The 14,864-nt window shown below is 34.8% G+C and overlaps 1 protein-coding gene and 1 non-coding gene across 3 annotated transcripts; one reads left to right on the top strand and one right to left on the bottom strand.

Annotated features, from left to right (window-relative positions):
• The first annotated feature begins 1,409 nt into the window (after window positions 1-1,409).
• On the top strand, window positions 1,410-4,538 carry LOC123257989 (transcription termination factor Rho 1-like). Of its 2 annotated transcripts, XM_044717919.1 has the most exons (3): window positions 1,411-1,663; window positions 1,715-3,535; window positions 3,596-4,538. In XM_044717919.1, the coding sequence occupies exons 2-3, from the start codon at window positions 2,380-2,382 to the stop codon at window positions 3,781-3,783; spliced, it is 1,344 nt and encodes a 447-aa protein (XP_044573854.1). In that variant the 5' UTR covers window positions 1,411-1,663; window positions 1,715-2,379; the 3' UTR covers window positions 3,784-4,538. The 2 variants fall into 2 exon arrangements, with proteins under 2 accessions (XP_044573853.1, XP_044573854.1); XM_044717918.1 differs by having other exon boundaries at window positions 1,410-1,663; window positions 1,715-4,538.
• Window positions 4,539-12,825: 8,287 nt separating this feature from the next.
• Window positions 12,826-12,898, bottom strand: Trnam-cau. The gene has a single exon. It is a non-coding gene; the product is annotated as a tRNA-Met (tRNA).
• Between the last annotated feature and the right edge of the window lie 1,966 nt (window positions 12,899-14,864).

The raw sequence follows: 14,864 nt of genomic DNA, 5'->3' as shown, positions 1-14,864 counted from the left end.
AATCACTAGAATCTCCTACGTTATTACCGCTTTGATCTTTTCCACTCGCATCTACTGGACCAATAGTTTGTATAGGTAAATTATATTCACTCAATATTTCTTCGATTGCTGAACCATTGTATATCTTATAGTTCACTTGGTTTATGAAATCATTGACTCTTTCAAAAGACTTTTGGTTAGTTAAAACTGACTTTATGTCTTTTTTTAAATCAACTAAGTCTTCATCAGAGATTTGATGCGCACTTTCCACTTTTATTATGTGCCAACCAAAACTGCTTGCTAAAACTTCACTTACTTCACCTACTTTAAGAGCAAACACCTTCTCTCTCATGTCTTCCGGTAGAAAATCCTTAGTTATATTATTTACTCTAGTTTCTTCAAGTTCTGCTTTGCCAAACTCTTCTACTATCTGTTCAAAGCTTGTTTTACCCTCCTCAAATGCTCTTCTTGCTGTCTCAGCTTCTTCTTTGGTAGAAAATATTATATTAAATATGTCTCTTTGATCTCTAAGTTCTTGTTGTTCTATTATGCCATCAACTTCTTCATCTGAGATCTTGATTTGATCTTCAAAATATTTCTGTTCTAGAGAAATATATTGCGCAGTTCGATACTCAGGATAATAAAAATGGGATTTATTTCTTTCGTACAAATCAAGTAAGGTTTGATCATCTGGTTCAGGAATGTTTGTAACTGCATCTTCAGTTATCTTAACAATATCAACTACTCTAGTTTGGTAGCGACTGTTGTATATCTGCTCATCAATTTTCTCGCCAAAAGTTACCGGATAATTATCTTTAAATAACGAAGTCATAAACATCATTGCAGGCAGGATTTTCTCTAGCTTTGCTATATACTCTTTCTCTGTCATATGCAGGTCATTTAGCGTTTCATGGAATTTGTTTTTGTCAAATTCGCCTTTATCATTTTGAAAGTACTTGGTGTTTTTAATATGGTTTTTTATAGACTCTTCTCCAACTGTCAACCCCAGTTCACTAGTTAGGTTAAACAATAGTTTTTGCTCTATAAGTGCGTTAAGTAAATCATATTTCAGCTTTTTTACTTGTTCTCTACTCGCATCAGATCCAGAAATTTGTTTTCCATAATTTTGATATAGTGATTTATACTCATCTGACGTTATAACTTCTTTTCCAACCCTAGCTACCTCTTCTTTTTCATCATCACCTGATAAAAGGTTGCCAACTCCCACAAAGATTAACAAGCAAGCTAAAAGGACAACAGTTACTTTAGTGAAAAAATTTTTAACATTCATTTTAAACTCAGTTAATTAATGGTTAATTATAGAATAGTGATAATTTAATACTTGTAAACCTGTTGCTTTATTAGATAATATATATAATATATTAACTTAAAATTTAACTCTCTTCTTAAATAGAAACATATGTTTAACTGAGTTATACTATACCTTAAGAAGGGGAAATATGCTTAAAGGTGAGAGCATTTAATTAACTTAAGAGGTGGGAAGTGACAAACAAAAAGTTATTGAATGACAAAATTAATGCTTTTTTAGTTTTAATAGCTTATATTTTAGCTCTGTATAACAGTAATGGATACTTTAAATGGGAGATGCTTTTTTGATGTCAATGGAATCTTCTAAGGGCAATAACGATAGAAATAAACAGTTTCTAGTGCAAATAGTTGCTTGGTTAGTAGACAACACTGGTTTAACTTTTAATCAAATAGCACAATGTTGCAGATTGGCCCTTGAAGAAGTACAAGACATAGCTGATGAGGAAATAGAAGTAGAAAAATATAACCCTATTATTTCTGGAATAATTACTGAAAAAGAAATCGATGATTGCAAAAAAAATCCAAATCGTGTACCAAATTTGATTATAAAAAATATAAAAAAAAGGAGTAAAGCGATTGGTAGCATTCTTGGCTTTGCCTCTACGGCAAGACGTAGAGATAAACCTGATGCGATTTATTATTTAGTAAAAAAATTTCCTATCTTGGACAATAACGTTATAGCTAAATTAATTAGTACAACAAATTACACAGTTGAGCAGGTAAGAGATGGATCTCATCATAACATGCAAAATATAAAACCCCAAGATCCTGTACTACTCGGCTTATGTAGTCAAGAAAATTTAGAAGCAGAAGTGGAAAAAGCAAAAGTAGAAGAGGAGAAGCAAGAAAGGTTAAAAAAATATAAAGAATAGCTATTGAAAATCCTCAAATTTTTGTGCTTTGTTAACATTAAATTAACTTGACTTGCTAGTGTTTATTAGTATAATGTAAGTAAAGTACGGGGTTTAATGATAATTAAGCTTAATACGCACTGAAACTAACTCAGCCTAATTTATTATCTTATAGTCACATTTTAGGTTAGTAAGCATCAATTAAAATTTTTGGAGGATTATGACAACAATCAATGAAGATGTTTTGGCAAAAGGAAAGGTTACAGCTCAACCTGAAAAAAGTGAGCAAATTTACAATAACGATACAGTAAAACAGATGGTCAATGAAGGTACTGAGAAAAACAGAAAAACATTAGATCTGAGCGAATTAAAAGAGAAAACAGCAGAAGAATTGTTAGAGTTAGCTGAAGAAAGAAAAATTTCAACTAACGGTAAAAGCAATGGTAGAATGCTAAAGCAGGAAATAATATTCAGCTTAATGAAAAAAATGAGTGAAGAAGGAGGCATAACCACAGGGAGTGGAATAGTGGAAATATTGCCTGATGGTTTTGGTTTCTTACGTTCAGCAAGTGCAAATTATGCCCCAAGTACCGATGATGTTTATATTTCTAACGGGCAAATAAAGAAGTTTAATTTACGTACAGGAGATATGGCATATGGAGAAATAAGGCCACCTGGTGATAAAGAGAGATATTTTACTTTAACTAAGGTTCAAAGTATAAACTCTACTGAAGTAAGTGAATTAAGAAAGTACGTCCATTTTGATAATTTGCTTCCTCTTTATCCTGAGGAAAGCATAGTACTTGAGTGTAATAATGGTGATGATAAAAAAGGCTTAAGCATGCGTGCTATAGATATAGTAGCTCCTCTTGGAAAAGGGCAAAGAGCGTTAGTAGTTGCTCCACCTCGCACAGGAAAAACTGTATTGCTTCAGCAAATGGCTAACTCTATAGCTATAAATCACCCTGAAGTAGAATTAATAGTGTTACTTATAGATGAAAGACCTGAAGAAGTAACAGATATGATACGTTCTGTAAAAGGTGAGGTAGTAAGTTCTACGTTCGATGAGCCTGCTTACCGTCACGTACAGCTTGCTGAAATAGTAATAGAAAAAGCTAAAAGAATGGTTGAGCATAAAAAAGATGTGGTAATTCTACTTGACAATATTACTAGACTTGCACGTGCTTATAATGCGGTTATTCCTTCGTCTGGGAAAGTTCTAACTGGTGGTGTAGATTCAAACGCACTGCAGAGACCAAAACGCTTTTTTGGAGCAGCTCGTAATATTGAGAATGGGGGTTCTTTAACTATAATCGCCACAGCTCTTATAGAGACTGGTTCAAAAATGGATGAAGTTATTTTTGAAGAGTTTAAAGGTACAGGAAATGCTGAGATCATACTTGATAGAAAACTTTCTGATAAACGTATATTTCCAGCTATTGATATTACAAAATCCGGAACAAGGAAGGAAGAGCTATTAGTTGATAAGGCTATACTAAATAAAATATGGGTGGTGCGTAGGATACTCAATCCTATGGGACCCGTTGAAGCAATGGAATTTTTACGTGACAAACTACTTTTAACAAAGAGCAATGCTGACTTTTTTAACTCCATGAATCACTAAAAGTAAGCCAGTTATGATGGATATGCTGAGCAAAAAGTAAAACGCTCTTATAGCTAAAATAATTTGGATTTACCAAAATATATTTATAGTTAAGTTGGCAATTTACCTTAAGTTAGCGCGTGACACTGGAATAACACCCTTGGTGGTAACAACTAAAGAAAAATATCAACTAGGTTTATAATCTATCACTACCGTGTTTGCAATTTTGTCATGAAAAGCTTGTTTATGTTCATCATCTACTGCACATACTAAAACTAGGATTAGTATAGCTAAAAGTAAAATAGGATTATAAAGCGATATACAGTAAATTATGAAAAAAGCGATGGTTCTTTTTATTGCTTGTATTAGAGTGATCTGCTCAAGTGTATCTTTGTCTCTTACACGCATGCTAAATAACAAGTGCCCTAGAGTGCCGCCAAATTTTACTAGCATGAATATATGAAATATACATGGTATCATTAAAAATAAAGAAAATACAATCGTGGTGATTACAATTATTGCACCCATGATCCCTTGTATTGCGTGTGTAAGTGAGAAACCTACCGCCATTAAAGCAAATGGTATTGCGATAAATAAAATACAATCAACTATAAATGCTAGAATACGCCTTGTCATTGTTGAGTAGTTTACGTTTTTATCCATACACTGCCTATAAAGAAAAATATCAACTAGGTTTATAATCTATCACTACCGTGTTTGCAACTTTGTCATAAAAAGTCTGCTTGCGTTGATCAAATATTGCAAACATTAGAACTAAAGTTAGTATAATAAAAAGGCATCCAGAAACATAGCTAGGCAGAAGATAAGACAGAAAATTATAAATAACCCAAATGCCTTCCCTAAAAATGTATCTTATTGTTGCTTGCATTAGAGTAACGTTTTTAAATGTATTTGCATCTTTTATACGTACGCCGCACAGTAGTCTTCCTGGAGTGCAACCGTACTTCGTTATTGTTAATATATTAAATACTATATATGTTATAAGCAGTGTTGCCATAAGGATTATCCTATGGGTAGATATATCATCTACATCGTAATTTAGAAAAAGGAGTGAAACAAGTGCTATTATCATCCATAAAACACCGTCGATCGCACATGCTGAAACTCGCCTCAGAATCCCTGCATAACTTACTTTAGTATCCATACTCTGCCCATGTTCTACTGTGACATAACTAGTATAAAAATATGTTATTAAATAACCGTAAATATACTAATTTGGGTAATATTAGCTACTTGTGTCACTCTATTATTTGAATTAACATTAAATCATTTACAGTTAGGGAAGTTATGTCAACACCAATCACAGTTGCGTATGGCGACGGTATCGGACCAGAGATTATGGAGGCGGTGCTGTCGATATTGCGCGGAGCGGAAGCGAAGATCTCAATAGATATTATTGAAATAGGGGAACGTGTTTATAGTAAGGAATGGTCTCACGGAATTTCTCCAAGTGGTTGGGAGTCTATTGAAAGGACAAAGATATTACTTAAGTCTCCGACAACAACTCCGCAAGGTAAAGGCCACAAAAGCTTAAACGTTGCACTCAGAAAAAATCTAGGGTTGTATGCAAATATCAGACCATGCATTTCATATCATCCTGTGATAGAAAATAAATTCGGTAAGTTTGATATCGTAGTGATACGCGAAAATGAAGAGGACGTTTACACCGGAATAGAGCATAGGCTCACTGGTGACTCTTACCAATGCACTAAAATTATTACTAGGTCTGGCTCAGAGAAGATATGCAGGTACGCTTTTGAATACGCGAAAAAACACAACAGAAAAAAAGTAACTTGCCTGACTAAAGATAACATAATGAAAATGACTGACGGCACTTTCCATGCAGCGTTTGATCGCATTGCAAAGGAATACCAGGACATAAAGGCAGAACATTATATAGTTGATATTGGAATGGCACGTGTTGCAACAGAACCCGAGAATTTCGATGTTATAGTAACCGAGAACTTATATGGCGACATATTATCAGACATTGTGGCACAAACCTCTGGATCTGTGGGGCTTGCTGGAAGTAGCAACATCGGAAATGAATACGCAATGTTTGAAGCAGTGCACGGTTCTGCCCCTGATATTGCAGGAAAAAACATAGCTAATCCTTCTGGTCTTTTAAATGCTGCAGTGCATATGCTAATTTACATAGGTCAAGTGGGTACTGCAAAATTAATCTACGATGCATGGCTCAAGACTTTGGAGGGTGGAATACACACTGCCGATTTGTATAAGGAGAAAAGAAGTAAACAGAAAGTTGGTACAAAAGAATTTGCAGAAGCTGTTATAGATAATTTAGGAAAGAAACCTGCTGAGCTTACAATTGGCAGTGGTTCGGATAGTAAAATAAATTTGGATAGTAAAATAAATAAAGTACAAGACAATTACGAACAAGATTACAAAGTTAAAAAGCTAGTGGGTAGTGATATAACTCTCGCTTGGGACAAATCCAGTAATGTTGATCAAATAGTAGGATTATTTGAATCAAGTAATCCGCAGATTATAGCAATATATTCGAAAGGCCTTGCGATTTGGCCAGGAAGTTCAAAGTCTTCAAGTGACCAAATAACCTGTAGGTTTATCGCGAATAGCGAAAAAAAACCTATCACAAATAGTGACGTAAACGACCTACTAATCAAACTCGAAGAAAATACCTTTGACGTAGTAAGAATGGATAAGTTGTATTTGTATGATGGGAAAGAGGGGTTTTTCTCTTAATGATCGTTTGACATTCTTATGATTGCATAAAACATTTAAATAGATTATACTAGAGATATAATTTATTTATGTGAGATGTAGTAATGGGTCAACATTTCAAGTTAACTGGTCAGGAGTTTTGTGATAATGCTGACCTGTTCAACGTATTGGAAGTAGAAGCTAAGCAAGTTGTAGACAAGAATTATGAAGAGCTTAGCGCAATTTTGAAGAAACAGCATAAGCAGTTAATTCTTGTAAATCATCCTGACAAGGGTGGAGATAAAAATAGATTTGATCAAATTTATAAAGCTTATCAAGAACTAAAAAAATATATTGAACCTTTGGAATCAGGAAATCCTTGTGTTAAAGTCAGTATTGGCGCTGAAAGTGATGGGCGTTTAACAGCAAGAGAGTTTCACTATAGGAAAAATTTGTTTAATAAGCTAAAAGTAAGTGAGGAAGAGGCTGTAGGTAAAGATTTTGATGGATTGATTTCTATACTAAAAAGAAATGACTATTCGTTTGAAAAAGACCTAGAAAAACGCATTGAACTTGAAGATAAAATAGAGAGGATTTTGCAAAATCCAAATTTAGATGATTTTGAGAAGAATGTAAAGAGTGCAGGATTAATGGAAGAGCTATATCAATATATAGCAAAGCCAAGCATACAATTATTCAATTATGTTACTCCTCTAGGAAAAAAGAGAAGCCTAATTGAAGAAGATAAAAAGACATTAGCATTGAAATTTATAGAGCGTAAAAATGCCTTACTATTTATTCGGACTCTTAGTGTTCTACCCTTAGGCCTGTTAACTACAATTACTATAGGTTGCTATTTTTCATGGTGGATCATAGCACTTAATATCATTATTAGTAACGCCTCTCGTTTATTAATAGGTCATTATATGAAAAAATATGCCAACTCAGAAATTTCTACTGATGAATTCATGAGTAAAATAAACTATATCGCACTAGGTAGTAAGCTTCTTATCAACTATCCTTTAGCTGCTTTTTCTGTTTATCTACTTACAACAAATTTCATTGCTAATAGATTAACTGTTGGTGGAACCATACTTGGTTCACTATTGTTATTGGCAGTATTAATTGAAATGTTAGCTCCTGTTTTCTCAAAAGGCTGTGAAATATATGCTGAAAAGCACACAAAAGATTTACTAGAAGAGGATCCAAGAGATAGGGTACAAAAGGAAACTGACCTGTTAGGATGGTATGATCCACGAAAACTGTTAATGCCAATTGTTATGCCTCTTGTTAAAAAGTGTTTTGCGGAAGTGGCAAGCGAATTTGCTGAGAGGAATTTTGATGAGGTAAAAACTGATATGTCTGATGTTAATGCTAAAGGACTATCTAAGCCTAAAGGAATTGAATTTGCACAGCAACCAGTGTAGTATAAGCTTTTAGCTCTATGCATGGACTCAAAAAAAGTAGAATTGATATTTGAAAAGTTTCAACAATCAAATCCTGCACCAAAAATAGAGCTGAATTATACCAATGATTTTACGTTATTAGTTGCGATAGTTCTATCAGCGCGAACAACTGATATAAGCGTTAATAAAATTACAAAGGAGCTATTTAGTATCACTGATACGCCAGAAAAAATGCTGAGTTTTGGGCAGAGTGAGCTAAGAAAATGCATAAGCAGTATTGGTTTATATAATTCCAAAGCAAAAAACATAATCGGGCTCAGCAAAATATTGATTGAGAGGTACAATAGCAAAGTGCCTACTGATTTCGATGATTTGGTGTCTTTGCCGGGAGTGGGAAGAAAGAGCGCTAATGTGTTCTTAAATTCGGGGCTTGGCATTCCAACATTGGCAGTTGATACTCACGTTTTTAGAGTGAGCAATAGAATCGGGCTTGTGAAAGAAAAAGATGTGTTTAAAACAGAACAATCTCTTTTAAATGTGGTTCCCAAAAAATACCTGCTTTATGCTCATCATTGGCTAGTTTTGCATGGTAGATATGTTTGCAAAGCACAGAAACCTTCGTGTGAAACGTGCATAATTCATGATTTATGTGAATTTGAGTGCAAAAGGTATAAAGTCTAGTATTTCTTTTTTTGTCATCCAAGTAGCTATAGAAACGAAAAAACTTACTTGACACATTTTGCTGGAATGATACAAGTTATTATTCAAACAACAGTTATGCAAGAGATCTGATTACATCTAAGCTAACAATGGACCACTAGATATATTACTAATCACGTTGACCTGATTTAATATTTTATTAGTGGGATTGAAATAATTGTATCCGTTCAGCGGAGTGGCAGAATAAGGTAGACAAGGTGATCTAAAAAGATAATCATAGAGCAAAAGTGAAATAATATGGTAAACCTTTTAGAACTTTGCAAAAATTTACAGCAAAAAATAGAAAGGTTAGAAGCAAAAATAGAAAGATTGGAAAAAGAGAATGAAAGTTTAAAAGCAGAAAATAAGGCTTTAAAGATAGAAAATGCTGAGTTAAGAGAAAGACTCGGTTTAAGCTCAAAAAATTCATCAATACCAAGTTCCAAAGAGTTGTATAAAATAAAAAAGAATAAGCCGAAAAGCGAAAGGAATATTGGCGGTCAGGTTGGTCATAAAGGAAGTTTTCGCGCCAACATGGATGCAGATAAAGTAGTAAAGATAGAGTTGCCTAATACTTGCGAATGCGGAGGAGAAATTGCAATATGTGAAAAACCATATATTCATCAGAAAGTTGATCTTCCAGAAATCAAGCCTTATGTAGTGGAATATCAGTTAGAACATGGCCGTTGTCGGAGATGCGGAAAGAGAAGAAGTAGCAAGTTACCGGAAGGTGTTACGCCAGATACATTTGGTCCAAGGGTTAAGTCAATAATTGCAGCGTTCAGCGGATTCTACAAAAATTCAAAACGCGAAATAGCGAGTGTCGTAAATGATATCTTCAATTTGAACATAAGCGTCGGTAGCATATCAAATAGTGAACATAGAGTTGCTTCAAAATGCAAAAAAATGTATGAGCAGATCGAACAAGAGATAAGTAGGAGTAAAGTTCTACATATTGATGAAACGAGCCATTATAACAAAGGTAAACTCGCTTGGTGTTGGATGTTTGCAAGCAATACGGCAAGTTTTGTAAAATTTACAGAGTCAAGAGGAATGAAAGTTTTACAAAATAGTAAATTCTGCAATCGCAATAGCTTGGTAATAACTGACAGGTATGCAGCATACAATTATTTTGCCGATAAAAACAGGCAAATCTGTTGGGCACATTTATCAAGAGATTTTGAAAGATTAGCACATAGTTGGAATATTGAAGTTAAAGTTCTGGGTTGTTACTTGAGAAACGTGGCCACTGAATTATTTGCACTAAAAAAAGCTTTACTAAAAAGTGAGATAGATGTTTTGAGGTTTGTCAGACGTGCCAGAAAATTAAGAAAACGTACAAAGTATTACTTGAAGGAGATATCTCGTTTACCTGAAGCAATTGGAGCCTCTCGAGTTGCAAAAAATGTTCTGAGATCTGAAAGAATGATGTGGAAATTTTTAGATGACCCAGAAAATATTCCGCTGACAAATAACCACGCTGAACGGCAAATTCGGCATTATGTCGTTTATCGCAAAAACTCATATTTTACACAATCAAAGCGGGGAAATACATTCCTTGAGCGGATAATTTCATTATACTTAACTTGGAAACAAAGGGGTCTCAATCCTTTCCAAAATCTCCTATCTATTGTTTCTTAAACCACTCTCCTGAACGGATACAAATAATTTTCTATAAATTCCTTATATATAGCTGTTAACTTGTGTATATCGTTTACTAATACGCATTCGTTTATCTGATGTGCGGTTTTGTTGATTATACCAAATTCAATCACTGGACAAACATCTTTGATAAACGCAGCGTCAGATGTGCCACCACTTGTGCTCAGCGCAGCATCAATACTGGTAACTTTATTTATCGCATCAAGCATAATATCAGTATTTCTATCGGGAGTAGAGAGGAAAACGTCCCTGCTGCTATGCACAGAAAGTTTATAATCGTTAGTTACACTGGAGCATATTTCATCAATCAGCTTATATAAGCCACCCGGTGTTTGTTCATTGTTATATCGAATGTTAAAACGTGTAGTTGCTAAACCAGGTATTAGATTGCTAGTATTATTTCCAACATCGATAGTAGTAACTTCGCAATGTGAAGGCTGAAAATATTTATTACCATGATCAAAAGTAGTATTTTTTACCTTACTCAATATCGATATTACCTTATATATTGGATTATCTGCTAGGTCTGGATAGGCAACGTGCCCTTGTTTTCCATGGCAAATTAATTCAAATGTTACAGAACCTCTTCTGCCTATTTTTATGGTATCACCTAATTTCTCACTACTGGTTGGTTCAGCAACCACACAGAAATCCACCTTTTTTTGCTTACTTTTCATCCATTCCAAAACTGCCTTTGTTCCATATTCTTCCGTGCTTTCTTCAGCACTGGTAATCAATGCACTTATCGAACCATTAAATTGAAACTTCTCTGCAATCAAATTTACCATAGCAGCAATAAACGCAGCTACTCCGCTTTTCATATCAGCCGCCCCTCTTCCATATAATATACCATCCCTCACTTCTGGATTAAATGGACCAAATGCCCAATCTTTTAACTGACCCGGTGGTACAACATCAACATGCCCAGCAAAGCACAAATTTGGTACTCCATTTATATATTTCGCATAAAGATTTTTAACTTTATCACCAAACTCTAAAATTTCACAATCAAAGCCACTCTTCTTGAAGATTGTTGCTATATACTCTATTGCCCCGCCGTCCCTTGGTGTTATACTCTCAAAAGAGATCAATTTCTTAGTTAGCTCTACAGGGTCAATTTTCATGTCAATCTTAAAATACTTATATTGCTATATTGTAAACACTCTATGCACTATTTAAAACAAATATTACATCAAGCCGAACAAACTTTTCTAAGGGAAGTAATAACAGATTACCACCTTGCTGATGATATCTATGAAATATGCACACGACACGGAAATGACATCTTTCTAGTTGCAGATGAAAATACAGCAAAACTTTTAAACAAAAACGTATTTAATAAAATTTCTCATTTAATTATTCCAGCCCCACCTGTCATTCCAGTGTCACGCGCTGGAATGACACCGGGTGGAGAAATGACACCAAGCAGAGCTGCCTCTCTTGAAACCGTAAATCTAGTGAGAAACAAAGTAAAAGACAGTGACTTAATAGTTGCATTTGGTAGCGGCACCGTTAACGATATCTGCAAATATGCAAGCTACCTCGAGAAAAAAGATTATATATCGTTCCCAACAGCCGCTTCCATGAATGGATATACATCCGCAAATGCTTCAATATTAGTAAATGGATATAAAAAATCGTTCAAAGCACATCTTCCAAGAGCAGTATATATAGATATAGACATACTTGTCAATGCACCACTGCGTCTCACATTAAGCGGATTTGCAGATTTCATTTGTCGTTCAACAGTTCAGGCTGACTGGCTACTATCTCATTTGTTGCTTGGCACAGAATACAATGAATTACCTTTTACACTTGTTCGCGATTTGGAGCAAATTTTGCTAAGAGAGTATACGGCGCTTACTAAAAGAAGTAGAAAAGTGGTCCTATTACTTATGGAAGTTCTACTAATTTCAGGACTTGGAATGGTAATATCAAAAGGCAGCTATTCTGCAAGCCAAGGAGAGCATATGATAGCTCACGCAATGGAAATGGTAACAAGAGATCATTCCTTACTACATGGCGAAAAAATTGCTGTTACGACGATTACCATGGCTAATTTGCAGGAAAAGATATTATCAATACAAAACCCGATTATCAAACCGACCACTTTAGATGTAGAACATATAACTCAGTGCTTTGATAATATCGAATTTGTAAGAACTTTTGAACAGAAGCAAATTATGCAGCAAAAAATCCAAGAGATTATTTGTAAAGAATGGCATAATATTTCCAGTTTAATTAAGCAAAATTTACTACCTGCAAAACACCTGCAAAAAATATTTGAAGATCTATCAATTCCACACTTACCAGAGCACCTCAGTTGGAATAAAGAACAATATTGTAAAGTGGTCGATCTTGCGTTTACAACAAGAGATAGATTCACCTTTCTTGACTTAGCTAACTGCATAGAAGAAAGTTAAGTTTTGTAGTGAAATTCTGTCATTTAAAGAGATCATAGGCCAAAAGCTAAACCCTTTTCACAATCTCTTATCCATTGTCTCCTCACCTGAGTGGATATACAACTCATTCCAAGTAACTGACACTGGGTTTCACCAGTAGCACTGCTTTGCTAAACATAGTTTAGTTCGAGTGGCTGAGGAGGGACTTGAACCCCCGACCAAGAGATTATGATCCTCCTGCTCTACCAACTGAGCTACTCAGCCTAATTAAAAACCTTATTATACACACGATCTATATGTTTCGTATAATACTTCAAATCAAACAAAGATTCAAGTTTTTCCGAGTTAATAACCTTAAGTAAGGGTTTATCTTGTTTCAATTCGGCCAGAAAATCACTGTTGTTTTGTTTCACTTTCATTGCATTGCTCTGAACAATTTTATACGCCTCTTCCCTCGCCAAACCACTATTTACTAACTCAAGCAATACACGCTGTGAGAAAACTAAACCTTTTGAAGAATTTAAGTTCTTTTCAATGTTTTCCTTATTGATCACCAATTTATCTATCAAATCTGTTAATCGCACTAAAGCAAAATCCATTGTTATACAAGCATCAGGAGCAATGCATCTTTCCACAGACGAGTGTGATATATCACGTTCGTGCCACAATGCAACATTTTCTAACGCAGGAAAAACATAACTGCGTATTAAACGTGAGAGTCCAGTCAGATTTTCACTTAAAATAGGATTACATTTGTGTGGCATAGCAGAGCTTCCCTTCTGCCCCGTGGAAAAATGCTCAGAAATTTCGCCGATTTCAGTTCTTTGCAAATGACGAATTTCAACAGCAACATTTTCTATTGAGCTTGCAATCACTCCCAAAACTGAAAAGAACATAGCATGTCTATCACGAGGAATGACTTGAGACGATATGATTTCAGGTATGAGTCCTATTTCTTTCGCTACATATTCTTCAACAAACGGATCAACATTTGCAAAATTGCCTACTGCACCTGATATTTTACAAATTGAGATCTCTTTTTGCGCGCTAATTAATCTCTGATAATTGCGTTTAAATTCAGCATAAAATCTGGCAAATTTTATTCCAAGAGTTGTTGGTTCTGCATGCATTCCGTGACTGCGTCCAACACAAACAATATCTTTATAGTCCTCAGCTTTTTTTTTCAATGCTGCAAGTAAATTTTTTAGATTCTCGAGCAAAATATCACAGGACTCTTTCAGTTGCACCGCAAGGCATGTATCCAAAACATCAGAACTTGTCATTCCATAATGAAGATAACGAACATCAACTCCCGCTTTTTTAGCAATATATGTCAGAAAAGCTATAACATCATGTTTTACAATGGATTCAATTTCGTTGATACATTCAACATCAAATTCAATAGCACCAGAGAGGTTCTCAGCAATATTATTCGGAATCACTCCTAACTTTGCTTGAGCTTCACACGCTAATTTTTCTATTTTAAGCCATATATTAAATTTATTATTTTCCTCCCAAATGGAAGACATTTCTTTTCTGCTATAGCGGGGAATCATTTTTGATTTATTCCAATAATGGTGTCATTCCAGTGCGTGACACTGGAATCCAGGTATAAAAGTATTTGCAAATTATTCAATGGACAACGGATTCTAGAAGCATAAAATAATGTCCATGATGAAATAAACTGGATCCCAGTGTCACGCACTGGGATGACATGAGGGAAGCGCTGGGATGACACCAGCTTAGCCATGGCAGACATTTCTTTACGACTATAACAAGGGATCATCTTTGATCAGCTATCATCACCATCAGCAGCTTCTTTATTCGCATCTTGCTCTGCCTCTTGTTGCTCAGATTTCTGATTTTGCAATTTTACTTGCCTTAGCTCATTTGCATCTGTTTCGGATTTCACGACGTATATAGTAATTGGTACTACTACTTCACTATGTAATTCTACGTTTACTTGGTATTCACCCAAGTTTTTGATGCTTATTCCACCAAAAGATAAACTACGGTGATCTATCACATGTCCTTCTTGTAGTAAAATTTTCGCAATTTCACGTGTTGTTACAGAACCAAAAATTTTACCATCCTCTGAAGCTTGCTTTATTAATACCACAAACTTATCATGTAGTGACAACGCAAGCTCTTTTGCTACATTTAATCTTTTTATATTCTCTTCTTCCAGTAATAAACGTTGCTCCTCTAGCTTTGTTAAATTTTCCTTGGT

This window comes from Drosophila ananassae (genome assembly GCF_017639315.1).
Source record: "Drosophila ananassae strain 14024-0371.13 chromosome 4 unlocalized genomic scaffold, ASM1763931v2 tig00000078, whole genome shotgun sequence".
Lineage (NCBI taxonomy): Eukaryota > Metazoa > Arthropoda > Insecta > Diptera > Drosophilidae > Drosophila > Drosophila ananassae.
Note: the sequence above shows the minus strand (reverse complement) of the source record. Positions and strands in the feature narration are given on the sequence as shown.